Here is a 17,363-nt window from a genome sequence, read left to right as displayed (position 1 = left end):
ATAATATAATAATAAGAATAATATATGTTAATAAGATACCAATACTATCCTGAATTGATCCTGTGCCTTCCCGTTTCCTCAAACGTCCCGGTTCCTGGCCCTTCCTCCCACTTTCCCCCTTCATCGTCATGCTCTTGCTTCAACTGTATGATGATAATAATAACAATAATATATGTTAATAAGTTGCCAATACTATCCTAAATTGATCCTGTGCCTTCCCGTTTCCTCAAATGTCCCGGTTCCTGGACCTTCTTCCCACTTTCCCCCTTCATCGTCATGCTCTTGCTTCAACTGTATGATAATAATAACAATAATATATGTTAATAAGTTGCCAATACTATCCTGAATTGATCCTGTGCCTTCCCGTTTCCTCAAATGTCCCGGTTCCTGGCCCTTCCTCCCGCTTTCCCCCTTCGTCGTCATGCTCCTGCTTCAACAGTATGATAATAATATAATAATAAGAATAATATATGTTAATAAGATACCAATACTATCCTGAATTGATCCTGTGCCTTCCCGTTTCCTCAAATGTCCCGGTTCCTGGCCCTTCCTCCCGCTTTCCCCCTTCGTCGTCATGCTCCTGCTTCAACTGCGGCCACCCTTTCTCTCCCGGTGTCCAGATCGACTACTTCGACAACCGGATCATTGTGGAGCTGGTGGAGGAGGCGCACAAGGGGGTGGTGGCCATCCTGGACGAGGCCTGCTTGACCGCCGGCAGCGTCACCGACGGCCTCTTCCTGGCCTCCATGGACACCCGCCTGGGCAAGCACCCCCACTACGCCAGCAGGAAGGTGGGCAGAGCCGACCGGCCAGGTTGTGCATCATGGTCTTTGCAGTCCAGTCACACCCAGGTCATGATTCCACAAAACCTGGTCTGCACACACAATGCAAAGATGGCATTGTCGTTGCAGTCTGAATGCCACGACGGTCTTCTTCATGGACTGCCACCCCCAGAATCCCCAGCCAGACTGTGGATGATGACAGCGGCAGTCCACTCACACTCAGGTTCTGAACTCCCAGAGTCTTCTAGCATTGTATCATGGAAACACCAGATAGTGGGTCTTCTTTTTTGGACTGCCATTCCCATCATCCCCTGCCAGATGGTGGATTATGGGAGCAGCAGCAGTCCAAACACATTCCACAAAGCCTGGTTTGTACACACGATGCAATGATGGCATTGTCGTTGCAGACTAAATGCATTCAGGATGTTCTTCTCTGAAGCCTTAGCTGCATCATGGTTCTGTTCTGAATGCCATGGAAATATATTCAATAGGGGGTCTTCTTTGTGGACTACCACCCCTAGAATCCCCAGCCAGACTGTGGATGATGGGAACGGCAGTCAAAACCCACTCAGGTTCTGAATTCCCAAAGTCTTGTAGCATTGTGCTTCTGCTCTAACACCAGATAGTGAGAAGCAGCAACAACAACTTATTCAGCTCCCAGAACAGGGAGACAGAGGTCTACTATAGTTTCCAAACCTTAGAAAAACCCTATGAGATGCATGAGGTCCCCTTTAAGTCGACAGGTGACATGAAGGCACACCTGGACACACCTTTGGTCCCGTTCCTCCAAAGTCTATATAAGCTACAAACTCCTAGAACAAGAAGACAGAGGTCTACTATAGTTTCCAAATGTCCAAATCCTAAGAAAACCCTATGAGATGCATGAGGTCCCCTTTAAGTCGACAGGTGACTTAAAGGGACACCTGGACACACCTTTGGTCCCGTTCCTCCAAAGTCTATATAAGCTACAAACTCCTAGAACAAGAAGACAGAGGTCTACTATAGTTTCCAAATGTCCAAATCCTAAGAAAACCCTATGAGATGCATGAGGTCCCCATTAAGTTGACAGGTGACTTAAAGGGACACCTGGACACACCTTTGGTCCCGTTCCTCCAAAGTCTATATAAGCTACAAACTCCTAGAACAAGAAGACAGAGGTCTACTATAGTTTCCAAATGTCCAAATCCTAAGAAAACCCTATGAGATGCATGAGATCCCCTTTAAGTCGACAGGTGACATGAAGGCACACCTGGACACACCTTTGGTCCCGTTCCTCCAAAGTCTATATAAGCTACAACTCCCAGAACAGGAAGACAGAGGTCTACTATAGTTTCCAAACCTTAGAAAAACCCTATGAGATGCATGAGATCCCCTTTAAGTCGACAGGTGACATGAAGGCACACCTGGACACACCTTTGGTCCCGTTCCTCCCAAGTCTATATCGGCTACAACTCCCAGAACAGGGAGACAGAGGTCTACTATAGTTTCCAAACCTTAGAAAAACCCTATGAGATGCATGAGGTCCCCTTTAAGTCGACAGGTGACATGAAGGCACACCTGGACACACCTTTGGTCCCGTTCCTCCCAAGTCTATATCGGCTACAACTCCCAGAACAGGGAGACAAAGGTCTATTATAGTTTCCAAAGTTTGAATAGGTACATTAATGTCATCTTGTTATTGTTATTGTCCTGGGAAGCCGGGGAGATGGAGGGATCATCAGATGCATGGGCCTTCAGATCGCCTGATCCAAATCCATAGCAAACGACAAATCCCAAGGTTCCTTTGATGCAGTCGTAAATCCTTTGCAATACTTGCCTCCGCAGGTCAACCCAACGGATAAGTCCCTGGAGTTTGGGCGCGATTTCCGCATCAAGCACTACGCTGGAGATGTCACGTGAGTGGCCTTCAAAGCACCTTCACGTTCTCTTCTGACTCACCTGTATTGCAAACCTCATTGTCCACATTGCAAACCCTTTCCATCTCAGGATGATGCCCAAGGTGGTGGGACCCGATATCCTCATGAGATGCATCTCCAAGCTTCCTTCCATCTAGATCAGGCATGGGCCAACTTGGGTCCTCCAGGTGTTTTGGACTTCAACTCCCACCATTCCTAACAGCCGGTAGGCTGTTAGGAATGGTGGGAGTTGGAGTCCAAAACATCTGGAGGACCCAAGTTGGCCCATGCCTGATCCAAGGCTAACTAAAAGCCATAGTGAACTCCCTTGTTGAGAAGATCCTATAAGTCCAAAACAACGTCAAGGAATGGGACCATAATTGCTTGGACTCTAGTAACCTCCCCAAACTACAACTCCCAGGATCCCATAGAAGGTTGCCTTGGTGGTTAAATGGGAATCATAGTCCTCTAAATGTGGAAAGGGCAGGACCCAGGTTATGAGCAAAACCTTTGTGTCACCTACCTATCACAGGACCTGTGGATGTTTAGCATGCGAAAGGCCTTGTTAAACTACAACTCCCAGGGATCCATAGCATGGAGGACGAGGGGGATGATGGGTTTCCCACTGTGTATGATCAGGGTGAATTGCAGGCTTCAGATTAGAAAGAATTGCAGGCAGCTGAAGATGAGACAGAGGATGTTTTGGATTCTAATGTTCGATCCTTAGCAACAAGAGAAAAGTCAATTTCTTTTGGGAATCAGCCTTCAGCTGATGGGGAGTTTTCCCATGATATCAGATTAGGTCTCCAGACAGAGGGAGTGAAGGATAGATTAATTAGGTGGTCAGGAAGACCACCATGAGAAGTCCTTGAAACCCAGGTGTGTGTTGTGGTTCAGTCTGATGATGAAGCGGGATTTGGGTTTATGCAGGCTGACCAAAGCAATGCTGAGGAGAGAAATCTCGAAGGCTCTGGTGCTGAAAATGTTAAAGGCTCTGGCTGTCAATTGTCAGAGAGGCCACAGGCTAGCGAGGAAACAGAAACTAATGATAAGGGTTACCTTTCACAGGATTTAGAACACCAACAAGTCCCAGGTGTCTCTGGCAGCGACTCAGAGGAGTCTTCCTTAGATAGATATACAAGGTTCAGGTTAAAGGTTCATCGTCCTAGATGTTCCCTGAGAATTGCTGGCAAACCCGTGGGAACTCAAGGACAGATAAATGCTTTTCTGGCTTGTAAACATGCGTAAATATGGGAGAGACAGGGAAAGATTTTGGACGAAGCAATGTTGATTTTTGGAAGCACATCTCCTGCCTTGTCTAATCTCATGGAAAAGGATTCTCATTTATGTTCATGCTTGGAAACTGTGTTTTGGATTTTACTCTGAAGTTCATGTTGCCTTGTTTTCAGGACTAATTTCCTATATCAGAGACTTGGGACTGTATTCTGCAAATTGCTTTTGCCTCTGGATTATAGCCTTTTGACTTGACTGCCTTTGCATTTGAATATTGGTTTTTACTGACTGCCATTGCATTTGGATGTTTGCTTTCTTTACTACTTTGTATTCAGTCTTTGCTATCTTTTATCAATAAACTGTTTAAACTTAGTCTGCTGTGGTGGAGTGTGTGTTAAGAACAAGGTGAACCAGTGATGAGGTGCAACAGTGTGTGAAGCATGATCTCATGGCGTCTTGGTTGGGCCTGGGCTTAAATTAAGTGATGTTGACTTGGTGTCTTCAGAGTAGACAACATTGCCATAGATTCAAGTTCCCATTTCAGCTCTCAAGCCCATGACTGACGTATCCTGTGCTTGCCTATGTTCCTGAAATAGTTTTGCCTTGAAATAATTTCCTGTTTTCATGCTTATGGATTTATGCCTGTGATCCTGACTTCCTAGATTTCATGTACCTTGCTACTTTGGACTACTGATATTATGTATCTTGGCTACTGTTGTGGTTCAGTCTGATGAAGAAAGGGGATTTGGGTTTATGCAGGCTGACCATGGAAATGTTGATGAGGGAAATGTTGAACGCTCTGAATTGTTAGAGAGGTCGCAGACTAGCAATGAAAGAGAAGCTTGTGATAAACAGACCAGCAGTGAATCAGAAGCCAGTGATAAGGGTGACCTTTCACAGGATTCAGAACATCAACAAATCCCAGGTGGCGCTGGCAGCGAGTCAGAGGAATCTTCCTTAGATAGGGATACAAGGTTAAGGTTAAAAATTCATTGTCCCAGACGTTCTCTTAGGATAGCTGGTAAATGTGTGGGAACCCAAGGACAAAGGAATGCTTTCTTAGCAAAGTTAAATAAGGAAGAAACAGGGAAAGATTTTAGACAAAGCAACGTTGGTTTTGAGAAGCAGAGTTCCTGTCTTGTCTATGCTCTTGGAAAAGTATTCTTGCTTTTGTTCATGCCTGGTTCCTGTATTTTGGGTGGTGTTTTGACATTCATGCTGCCTTGTTTTCAGGATTGATTGGTTATTAGAGACTTTGAACTATATTCTACAGACTGTTTTTGCATTGGATTATTGTCTTCTACTGACTGCCTTTACATTTGGATTATTGCCTTTTATTGACTGCCTTTACATTTGGATTATTGCTTTCTTGACTGCTTTTTATTCAGAATTTTCTATCTTTTATCAATAAACTATTTAACCCAAGCTTACTATGGGACACTGGTGTGGTGCTGGGTCAAGGCTAGAGGGCAACTGGTTCTTGCTGAGTGCCTCAATGCTGTGGCTCAATGCTCCCAGGATCCCACAGCATTGACTCAGGGCAGTCCAAGCGGCGCCAAACTGCATTAACTTTACAGTGTAGATGCTCCTTTCGAGAGGTGTTGAATGAACGCTTCTCTACCTCTGGTTTCCAGGTATTCCGTGGAAGGGTTTTTGGACAAGAACAAGGACACCCTCTTCCAGGATTTCAAGCGATTGATGTATAACAGGTAAACAAAAAGGAAAAATCATCATCCTCATCATCATCATCTCCTTCCACCTTGACCTGGGATCTGCCCCTTGCAATGCGCTCCCTGCGCTTGAATGGCTAGCAATTGAGACTTGTATTGGGCATAGGGGCATCTCTCAAGAGTCTAGATCTTTGGGGTCTTTGGGGGCTGAAGTGGCCGCTCTGTTTGATGATCTTATTTCTCCAGTGCGGACCCCGTCCTACAGCAGATGTGGCCGGAGGGCAAGCAGAGCATCCACGAAGTGACCAAGAGGCCGCTGACCGCTGCCAGTCTCTTCAAGAATTCCATTGTCGCCTTGGTGGAAAATCTGGCTTCCAAGGTATATTATTATTATTATTATTATTATTATTATTATTATTATTATTATTATTTTGTTGTCGAAGGCTTTCGTGGTCGTGGCCAGAATCACTGGTTTGCTGTGAGTTTTCCAGGCCATCTGGCCATGTTCCAGAAGCATTCTCTCCTGACGTTTCACCCACATCTATGGCAGGCATTCTCAGAGGTTGTGAGGTCTGTGGGAAAATAGGCAAGTGGAGTTCATATATCTTTGCAATAATGTCCAGGGTGGGAGAAAGAAAAAACTCTTGTCTGCTTGAGGCACGTGTGAATTTTGTCATGGTTTGCAAAGTACTATATGTGTGTTAACTGGAAAATCAAATGCATGAAGTCGATTGGCTGAGTATGCAAAGACTTGGAAATTGATTTGCAACTGTTTCTGTCCTGCTGCTGGAGAACTGGTTTGAACAGGTTTTTCTCGGTGTGTGTATGTGAGTCTACTGAATACTGGCTGGGAAAGAAGATGGCTTTGTACTCACAGAGGCCTGACTATTTCTGAGGCCTTGTTCGCTGCTGATCTTCACTGAAGCAGATTTTTGGACTAAGAAAGGACTGCTTATGACGGCTGATTTCTGTAAGCAATCAGAGGGACTATTGTAAATAGCATTCTTCTATTGACCACTTGGACTTAGTAAAAGTTCCAGTATTATTTGTTCTGCAAAGCTGAGTGGTGCATCATTCTGGAGGGTGTCTCTGGGCTCACGGGCATATGTAAGAGCTTCTATTCATCATCCACAATCCCCAACCAATTTTGCAAAGGGTTCCCCCAGGCAGCAACCAGCCAGGCTTTGATGCTGCAAGGCCATTAAATGCTAATCAAGGTGGTCCATTGCAACATTCACGTAATTTTTCACAAGGGACCACAAAGTCCATGGAAAGAGGAGACGTCGGACTCATGCTTTGATGTGCTTTGCCCAGAATCTCCCAGTGACCATGCTGGCTGCCTAGGAGAGAAGGGATTCTGGGAGTTGTAGTTCCAAAGCAAGAGATGCTTTCCTGAGTAGACCTGAGCTGAATATTGAGTTTGTGTGAGATGTTTGCATTTCTGCCTCGGGCGGCACAAAGCCTTGAGCCACACTCTCCCCATTCCTTGTCAGGAGCCTTTCTACGTCCGGTGCATCAAGCCCAACGACCAGAAGTCCCCCGACGTCTTCGACGAGGAGCGCTGCCGCCATCAAGTCGCCTACTTGGGTCTGCTGGAGAACGTCCGCGTCCGGAGAGCCGGGTTCGCCTACCGGCAGCCCTACGACCGCTTCCTGCTCAGGTAGGCATTACTAATACTATAATATTTATTTATACCCCACTTTATCTCCCCCAAAGGAGACTCAAAGCAGTGGAACTACAATGACCAGCATCCTCAGGGAGGGAGAGAGAGGCTCTGCTCCCATCTCTGCTTTGAGTCTCCTTTAGGAGAGGACAGTGTGAATAATAATAATAATAATAATAATAATAATAATAATAATAATTATTATTATTATTATTATTTGATTGAAGTCAAAAATCAGAAACTCCTCAAAACACAGCAGACAAAGAATCAGTACAAGAAAACCGCACTACAAACTAGAGCTGACAGCTGGCACAACAAAACCTTGCATGGAAAGTTCCTTGACAAAATTGAAGGAAAAGCTGATGAGCAGAAGACCTGGCTGTGGCTCACGAATGGGACCCTGAAGAAGGAGACAGAAGGCCTGATCCTTGCAGCCCAGGAGCAAGACATCAGGACAAAGGCAATTCAGGCCAAGATCGAAAAATCAGCTGATGACCCAAAATGCAGACTGTGCAAGGAAACTGATGAAACCATTGATCATCTCCTCAGCTGCTGTAAGAAAATTGCACAGACAGACTACAAACAGAGGCACAACTATGTGGCCCAAATGATTCATTGGAACTTATGCCTCAAGTACCACCTCCCAGCAGCAAAGAACTGGTGGGATCACAAACCTGCAAAAGTATTGGAAAATGAGCACGCAAAGATACTGTGGGACTTCCGAATCCAGACTGACAAAGTTCTAGAACACAACACACCAGACATTACAGTCGTGGAAAAGAAAAAGGTTTGGATCATTGATGTCGCCATCCCAGGTGACAGTCGCATTGACGAAAAACAACAGGAAAAACTCATCTGCTATCAGGACCTCAAGATTGAACTTCAAAGACTCTGGCAGGAACCAGTGCAGGTGGTCCCGGTGGTGATGGGCACACTGGGTGCCATGCCAAAAGATCTCAGCCGGCATTTGGAAACAATAGACATTGACAAAATCACGATCTGCCAACTGCAAAAGGCCACCCTACTGGGATCTGCAGCATCATCCAAAAATACATCACACAGTCCTAGACACTTGGGAAGTGTTCGACTTGTGATTTTGTGAAACGAAATCCAGCATATCTATCTTGTTTGCTGTGTCATACAATAATAATAATAATAATAATAATAATAATAATAATAATAATAATAATAATAATAATAATACATCACACAGTCCTAGACACTTGGGAAGTGTTCGACTTGTGGTTTTGTGAAACGAAATCCAGCATGTCTATCTTGTTTTCTGTGTCATACAATAATAATAATAATAATAATAATAATAATAATAATAATAATACATCACACAGTCCTAGACACTTGGGAAGTGTTCGACTTGTGGTTTTGTGAAACGAAATCCAGCATGTCTATCTTGTTTTCTGTGTCATACAATAATAATAATAATAATAATAATAATAATAATAATAATAATAATAATAATAATAAACACTATGTAAAATGATTTTTGTTTTTGAGTTATCAATGTCATTTCCTAATTGGCTCTATCATTAAAACATGGGAAAAGTTAATGAAACTGCACAAACTTTGTTTTTGCGGGAGGGACATCTATCCTGCTATCACACATTTTGCTCTAGTTGATCTAGTTTATCTCGACCAATTCGACATAGTTTGTGGCAGCTACAAAAACAAAGTTTCTGCAGCAGAATAATTACTTTTGAAGTAAGGAACGCACAGTTAAAGAGGAAATAACACTTTCAAACCAGGAACAGGAAATATTTAATATTACGTCTACACCCATGCCTTGGGTCCAGCCTTAGGTCCACCTGTCTCAGAGTGTTGCGTTTCCCTCCGGGCGACAGGTACAAGATGACCTGCGAGTACACCTGGCCGCAGCACCTGATGTCCACGGACCGGGAGGCCACGCAGGTGCTGATGGAGCAGCACGGCTTCCAGGAGGACGTTGCCTACGGCCACACCAAGCTCTTCATCCGCACGCCCCGGACCCTCTTCTCCCTGGAGCAGGAGCGGGCCCAGCTCATCCCCATCATCGTCCTGCTCCTCCAAAAGGTATGCGGAACCCGAGCCTTCCATCTCAGGGGCCAATTGTCTGTCAGAGTGGGAGGTCAGGGTGCGTGCTGGGTGGGTTTCTTCAAACTCTATCGATCTTCTCCAGCACCCTGATGAATTGGTGAATTGACTGCCACACCAATTCCTGTTCAATGTCAGACTCAAAGACATCTGTAGTCTAAAGTCCAAGCATTTATTTCAATATCTATAATACATATTTACAAAGCACAGCAAAAGCCATCGCTCTGAGCTGGCATTTCTCTTCAGCCTCTTCGCTCCGGCAAGCACAGCTCAACACACACAGAGATAAGAAAGCACATTCCTCAGTCCGAAGGAAGTTCCGACCTCCAAAGGCCGGAAATCATGCCTGATTGGTCATAGCAATCACAACAGGCTGTCAGTCAAAACTAGCCTGCTGTTAACTGTTTCATTGCTGAAACACACACTCTTGCCTAACAGCAGAAAACACTTGATTTACATTTCATACACATACAACCATAATCCAACATTGTCTGTGGCACATTTAAGTCTGTGCCAAACCCTGTGTCTGTGTTGGATGTGAGTAAGTACCGTAGATGGGTAACGATGGTGTTGAAGTGGAGATCAAAGATTTGGGGGTCTCTCCTAGTGAAGGAGACCTGCACTAGACCCAGCAAGGAGGGTTGCACAACACCTGGCGAGATCACGAGAAGCAAATGAAAGTTTTCCCTATTTCCAATAAAACGTCTCACCCAGGTTAGAAGCAGAGGTCACCGAAGTTTATTCTGTCCAGCTGCAATAAGTTGCAAGAAAAAATGGCATATCATTACATAGGAAAATACACATTTTATATTTTTACAATTTTGAATTTCCCACCCCGCCGGCCGGCTCTGCACTGATTGGCCAGGGGAGTCCCTGACGTCAGGAGGAAGGGGGAGCTGTCTGGGGACTCGTGCGCCTCATCCAATGAAAGCCTGAGGGGATTATGTATGATTCAGAGTCCAAGAAAGGATGTGGCCTTTGTTTGATCTCCAGGCAGGAGAATGAGTCTTTTATGATGAGTGATTTATTTATTTATTTATTATTCAAACTTATATGCCGCCACTCCCTAGGACTCGATTGTCCAAAAAGCTCCTTCCTTCCTAGATGGTCTGGCATCACCCTCCAAGGTCCAGGGAGGAAGAATCCATTGTCTCTTTAGTAGAAGGTGATTTCTGATAACCCATATTAGAAATACATAGCCTTGGGCATCCTGATGTTGCCCAGCTGGGGTGATGTACTGGGCAGAGTTCATGTCAGGGTCACAATTGCCTCGTTCATAAGGGGTAAGATATCATAATAAAGACAAATAATAATAATAAAATAATAATAAAAATGTTAGTGGACACATGAGGGATCCACTTTTTGGGGAGAATCACAAGATCCAGCATCCCTTGGGCTGGGGTGACGAACACAGTCAGTCTTATGGCCACTTGAAAGGCTTTAGCCCCCTTTCGCGTTTCCATAAGGGAAAAGGAGGAATCCCAGAATCTCCCTATTAGCCCAGGCAGGCAAGAGGGCTAGTTGGGGGTCACTCTAAAACTGGGAGATGGTGCAAGGAATACATGGGGTGCATGCAGGGAAGGAGGAGAGGGGTCCCTGATACCTAGAAATTCATAAAAGACATAGAAAAGACAGTTTCAGATCGCGTTCCCTGTGCTCATTCACAAAAAGGATCCCCCGGTGGTGTAGTGGATTAAAGCCTTGTGACTTGAAGTTTGGGTTGCTGACTTGAAGGCTGCCAGGTTCAAATCCCACCCGGGAAGAGCGTGGATGAGCTCCCTCTATCAGCTCCAGCTCCATGCGGGGACATGAGAAGCCTCCCACAAGGATGGTAAAACATCAAAACATCCGGGCATCCCCTGGGCAATGTCCTTGCAGATGGCCAATTCTCTCACTCCAGAAGCGACCTGGAGTTTCTCAAGTCGCTCCTGACACACACACAAAAAAATCACAAAAAGAGCCAATTCATGTGCGGGGAGGCGAATCGGGGCTGCTGCAGCAAAAAGCAAGATGACAGTTGAGTTTAGAAAAGGCTCCGGAGTAAAATGGAATTGGTCTGGAGAGAATTGGTTAAGTCATGGATACGGAAACCCAATAGGTTTCCATATCCGCGGTCGAAAGAACTCTGTTTTCTTGTTTCTGAGGCAGTCCTAGGCCATCTTGGCCAAGCCAGTGAAGATCTGTAGCTCGAAAAAGATTTGATGGTGATTTTTGGTTTTTGAAAGCTGCCTGCAAAGGGCTGCTTTTTGCAGGCTGGGAAGTGATAGAAAGTTGGAAACAATTTTATTGCTTTGGGTTAATATGTAACAAGACCTTCAATGGGGAGAGAGTGCCTGGGGTTTTCTGCTACTGTAAGAGAGGAAACAATGTATCTGTCACGACCCAGGCTGCAGAGCACCAATAACCATACACAGAGGCCAGAATCTATCTAATATCTTTATTAAGGAAATATATAAAGTCAAATAAAATGAGTATAGAATATAGTTCAGAAGCTGACCTTTCAGGAAAGGTCAATTATAGTCCAGGAAAACAATGTCCAATATGAGATATTAAGGTCCAAAGTTGTAATCCAATAACCGAAACACTCACTTTGCCAAGCAAAGTGAGGGGAGATGACAAGGTCCTTTAGTCCATGAACTTAAACAAGGCTAGGAAGTAAACTTGATTCTTGGAACACAAGGCTTGATTCAAGGCAACAAGAAACGAGGAGCAAGAACAAGATCCGTGGTAATACTTGGCAAGGTCCGGAAAGCAAGGCAAGGTCCGTGGAGCAAGGCTGAGTCCTGGGAAGCAAGGCAAGATCCGTGGAGCAAACAAGGCTGGGAATGGGAACGAAGGCTTGGAAACGGGAGTAGCGCTGTCCACACACAAACCTACTCCAGTAGCTGACGAATTGACTCCGCAAGATTCCTACGGGGCAAGGAACCTAAATAGGGTCTCGTTTTCCCACCAAAGAACACTTCTCTGGGGAAACAGAACCGAAAGTCAATCTCTGTGTCCAGATGCATGACTCCCTAAAGTTTCTCATGGAAGCCGGCTTAATCAGCTGAATGCCTGGCTGCGATTCTCAGGCTTCTGCGATTAGCCTGGTGAACTCCTTTTTGTTGTTGATAATAATTACGGCGAGAAAATGGGGGAGACATCGGCTCAGGGTTTGTTTGGCAAACCTCTGGAAGGCAAGTCTCCTGCAGGTGCAAGGGCTCCCTTTCTGGCTGAGAAAGTTCCAATTCTGGCTGAAACGGTGGGAAACCTAAGTTTTCCTCTTCATCCGTTACAACAGTGCTGGGAACGGAACTACATGGCCCATGAGTCATCACAGTATCCTTGTGGCTGGGCTTCTCTGAGAAGGGAAAAACAGGGTTCTTGTGAGCCTGCGGAACCCCTGGTAGCGGTCAGCTGTGTGTTAGAGTAAAATGAGTGTGGGGATTTGCGTGTTCGACATCAGTGTGGTTCTGACTCCTCTGTTTTGTCCAGGCTTGGCGTGGAGCCCTGGCCCGGCGGCGCTGCCGGGCCTTGCGCGCTGTCTACACCATCATGGCTTACTTCAAGCGCCACAAGGTGAAGGCCTACCTGCGGGAGCTGGTGCACCGCTTCCAGGACGTGCGCCAGGCGGCCGACTATGGGAAGGGGGTGGAGTGGCCAGAGCCGCCTGCCGTCCTCGCCTCCTTCCAGGAAAGCAGCAAGCGCATCTTCCGCAGGTAACAGACTAAAGTAGGTATGGGCCAACTTGGGCTCTCCCTCCAGGTGTTTTGGACTCCAACTCCCACCATTCCTCACAGCCTCAGGCCCTTTCCTTTCTCCCCCCAGCCGCTTAAGCGGCTGGGGGGAGAAAGGAAGGGGCCTGAGGCTGTGAGGAATGGTGGGAGTTGGAGTCCAAAACACCCGGACGGCCCAAGTTGGCCCCAAACCCACTCCATAGCCCATCATCCCCTGACGTCCAGCTCACCATGCTGAGCGGGACGGACCGCATGACCTTGTACTGCTTCTTGGGGTCCAACTTGTAGAGGTTCTGATCCGTCAGGAGGAGAGCACGGTCCGAGGCCTTGTTGCAGCGGTTGATCTGCAGATAACAGAAGGACAGTGTTGTGGTTCAATCTGATGATGAAGGGGGATTTGGGTCTATGCAAACTGACCAAGGAAATGCTGATGAGGGAGATGTTGAAGGCTCTGAATTGTTAGAGAGGCCGCAGACTAGCAGTGAAACAGAAGCCAGTGATAAGGGTGACCTTTCACAGGATTCAGAACACCAACAAGTCCCAGGTGGATCAGGCAGCGAGTCAGAGGAGTCTTCCTTAGATAGGGATACAAGCTTAAGGTTAAAAGCTTAAGCGGCTGGGGGGAGAAAGGAAAGGGCCTGAGGCTGTGAGGAATGGTGGGAGTTGGAGTCCAAAACACCTGGAGGGAGAGCCCAAGTTGGCCCACACCTGGGCTAAAATTGAGTCACCCAAAGCGGTGTCCTTGAGTTCTCTCTTGCGTCCTCTTTCAGGTGGCGAGCGCGGCAGATCGTCCGGAACATCCCTCCGTCCGACATGGAGCAGATCAAGGCCAAGGTGGCCGCTTTGGACGTCCTGCAAGGCCTGCGGAAGGACTGGGGCTGCCGGCGGAACTGGTGCCGGAATTACCTGGCCTTGGTAAGTCCTTCAAGAGGTTGGGTGGTCCTCTTTCGGGAGGGCTTTGGTTGTGCCTTTCCGCCTGGTCCAAGAGGGTTACGTCTTCCTCCATGGCAAAAGGGGGTCAGACTGGATGGCCTTTGGGGTCCCTTTTCAATGATAGACAGCCTGGGAGGCCAGTGGATCCGGAGGGTTTTAAACAGAGTCTGTATGACTATCTGCCAGGAGGGTTTTGGTGGTGCCTTTTTGCCTAGTAGAAGAGGGTTGGACTATATGGCCTTTTGGGGCTCTTTTCAACTCTAGTAAAATATACATGGCCTGGGAATCCAGTGGCTCCAGAGGGTTTTAAACAGAGTCTGGATGGCCATCTGTCGGGAAGGCTTTGGTTGTACCTTTTGTCTGATAGAAGAAGGTTGGACTATATGGCCTTTGGGGAAAGAATACAAACTGCTTGGGAGTCCAGTGGATCCAGAAGGTTTTAAACTGGGTCTGGATGGTCATCTGTTGGGAGGGCTTTGGTTGTGCCCTTTTGCCTAGTCGAAGAGGGTTGGACTATATGGCCTTTTGGGGCTCTTTTCAACTCTAGTAGAACAAACCGCCCAGGAGTTCAATGGACCCGGAGAATTTTAAACTGAGTCTGGATGGTCATCTGTCAGGAGGGCTTTGATTGTGACGTCCTCCATGGCAGAAGGGGGTCAGACTATATAGCCTTTGGGGGACCTTTCCAACTTCAGTAGAATATAGACAGTCTGGGTGTCCAGTGGATCCAGAGGGTTTTAAACAGAGTCTGGGTGGCCATCTATCGGGAAGGCTTTGGTTGTGCCTTTTTGCCTGGTCGAAGAAGGTTGGACTATATGGCCTTTTGGGACTCCTTTCAACTCTGGTAGAATATTTATTTATTTGCAACATTTATATCCCGCCCTTCAGGGCAGCTTACAAGTTATATGTAAATACAATATATTATTAGCATAGCACAATATAAGCATTATATATTACTATATTGTACCATAGCACTATATTGCAATATTATTAGTAATATTACATGTAATATAAATATACAATTACAATACGTATTATTATTATATTGTATTACATTGTAATATTATTATTAGTATTATATGTACATACAATATATTATATTATTAGCATAGCACAATATAAGCATTATATATTACTATACTGTAATATTATTAGTAATGTTACATGTAATATAAATATACAATTATAACAGTGTATTATTATTATATTGTATTATATTGTAATATTATTGATATTCTATGTATATACAATATATTATTAGCATAGCACAATATAAGCATTATATATTACTATATTGTAATATTATTAGTAATATTACATGTAATATAAATATACAATTATAACAGTGTATTATTATATTGTATTACATTGTAGTATTATTATTAATATTATATGTACATACAATATATTATATTATTAGCATAGCACAATATAAGCATTATATATTACTATACTATAATATTATTAGTAATATTACATGTAATATAAATATACAATTATAATGGTGTCTTATTATTATATGGTATTTCATTATAATATTATTATCAGTATTATATGTATATACAATATATTATATTATTCGTATAGCATAATATATGAGTATTGTATATTATTCTATTGTTATATTGACAATATAAACCACTTGGGAGTCCAGTGGATCTGGAGAGCTTTAAACTTGAGTCTGGATGGCCGTCTGTTGGGAAGATTTTGGTTGTGCCATCCTCCATGGCAGAAGGGGGTCAGACTGGATGACCTTTGGGGACCCTTAGAGGGAGCTGATGCTTTTGCTCTCTCCCTGCCTTCGCTTTGAGCCAATTTTTGGGGTTGCTAGGGAGTTCTAGTTTCCATAGCAACTGCCAGGGCTGTTTTTAGAGCCTGGTTTTGCTCCTGCTTCCTCTTCCTCCTCCTCATCCCTCCCTCTCATCTGGGATTTGCAGTTCGGTGAAGCAAACTAGGCCTAAAGACCTTGCAAAACTATAACTCCCAGGATCCCACATTAGTTGAAATGGTATCAAACTGAATCCATTCCATTCCTTTGCAGTTCAAGTAAGGTCAAACTGCATTTATTCCAGATGGGTGCAGTAAGTGGATGCGGGCAGCAGGTGTCAGCAGAGAGCAATGTTTACATTTGATCTCTATGAGCCATTGCAACTGGGGAATTCCTTTTAGTTTTTGCAACTGCAAACCCCATTATCCCCCTCTCTTGCAAAGCCAGAGCAATTCTAGCCCCCACATTTGCAGGCCTGATGCATTTGAAACTGTAGAATTGCATGGAGGACTTAGAGATTTCTTAGAGAAGCCGCATTAACTCTGCAGTGGAGATGCAAGGTGCCACTCTCCTAGGAAGCAACCCATAGATTTCCTCCTCATATATTATTATTATTATTATTATTATTATTATTATTGTTATTATTATTATTGTTATTGTTGTTATTATTTTATGACACAGAAAACAAGGTAGATTTGCTGGATTGCGTATCACAAAATCACAAGTCGAACACTTCCCAAGCGTTTAGGACTGCGTGATGCATTTTCGGATTATTATTATTATTTCGCATTATTATTACTATTACAATACTATTATTAGTGTTACTATTATTACTACTACAAGTTAACACTTCCCAAGCGTTTAGGACTGTGTGATGTATTTTTGGATTATTATTATTATTATTACTATTATTTCGCATTATTATTACTATTATAATGCTATTATTAGTATTATTATTACTACTACAAGTCCAACACTTCCTAAGTGTTTAGGACTGTGTGATGTATTTTTGGATTATTATTATTATTATTATTATTAAGCATTATTTTGAATTATTATTACTATTTTAATACTATTCTTAGTATTATTATTACTAGTTATTATTACTAGTTATTATTACTATTATTATTAAGAGTCCCTTTGGGGAGATGGTGGCAGGGTATAAATAAAGTTTTATTATTTATTATTATTACTACTAGAAGTCGAACACTTCCCAAGCCTTTAGGATTGTGTGATGTATTTTCAGATTATTATTACTATTATTACTAATATTATTATTATTACTATTTCAGATTATTATCACTATTATAATACTATTATTAATATTATTATTACTACTAGAAGTTGAACACTTCCCAAGCATTTAGGACTGTGTGATGTATTTTCGGATTATTATTACTATTACTATTATTATTACTATTATTTCAGATTATTATTACTATTATAAAACTATTATTAGTATTATTATTACTAATACAAGTTGAACACTTCCCAAGCATTTAGGACTGTGTGATGTATTTTCAGATTATTATTACTATTATTATTACAGTAGAGTCTCACTTATCCAACATTCGCTTATCCAACGTTCTGGATTATCCAACGCATTTTTGTAGTCAAT

The 17,363-nt window shown here is 43.8% G+C and overlaps 1 protein-coding gene and 1 long non-coding RNA gene across 6 annotated transcripts in view; one reads left to right on the top strand and one right to left on the bottom strand.

Annotated features, from left to right (window-relative positions):
- The window catches only part of myo1g (myosin IG), a 94,773-nt gene that overhangs the window by 66,783 nt on the left and 10,627 nt on the right, over window positions 1-17,363 (top strand). For all 5 annotated transcript variants that reach the window (XM_062984415.1, XM_062984411.1, XM_062984412.1 and 2 more), the window contains 8 exons: window positions 621-791; window positions 2,607-2,677; window positions 5,545-5,619; window positions 5,827-5,959; window positions 7,074-7,240; window positions 9,100-9,307; window positions 12,803-13,026; window positions 13,815-13,959. In XM_062984415.1, the coding sequence (XP_062840485.1) occupies window positions 621-791; window positions 2,607-2,677; window positions 5,545-5,619; window positions 5,827-5,959; window positions 7,074-7,240; window positions 9,100-9,307; window positions 12,803-13,026; window positions 13,815-13,959 (1,194 nt within the window). The remainder of the gene's footprint in view (window positions 1-620; window positions 792-2,606; window positions 2,678-5,544; window positions 5,620-5,826; window positions 5,960-7,073; window positions 7,241-9,099; window positions 9,308-12,802; window positions 13,027-13,814; window positions 13,960-17,363) is intronic.
- Window positions 11,752-13,386, bottom strand: LOC134299984 (uncharacterized). The gene is made up of 2 exons (XR_010007251.1): window positions 13,275-13,386; window positions 11,752-12,668 (listed from the first exon to the last, which is right to left on the bottom strand). It is a non-coding gene; the product is annotated as an uncharacterized LOC134299984 (long non-coding RNA).

This window comes from Anolis carolinensis, chromosome 6 (assembly GCF_035594765.1).
Source record: "Anolis carolinensis isolate JA03-04 chromosome 6, rAnoCar3.1.pri, whole genome shotgun sequence".
NCBI classification, from domain to species: Eukaryota; Metazoa; Chordata; class Lepidosauria; order Squamata; family Dactyloidae; genus Anolis; species Anolis carolinensis.
This window is presented reverse-complemented; position numbering and strand designations above follow the sequence as displayed.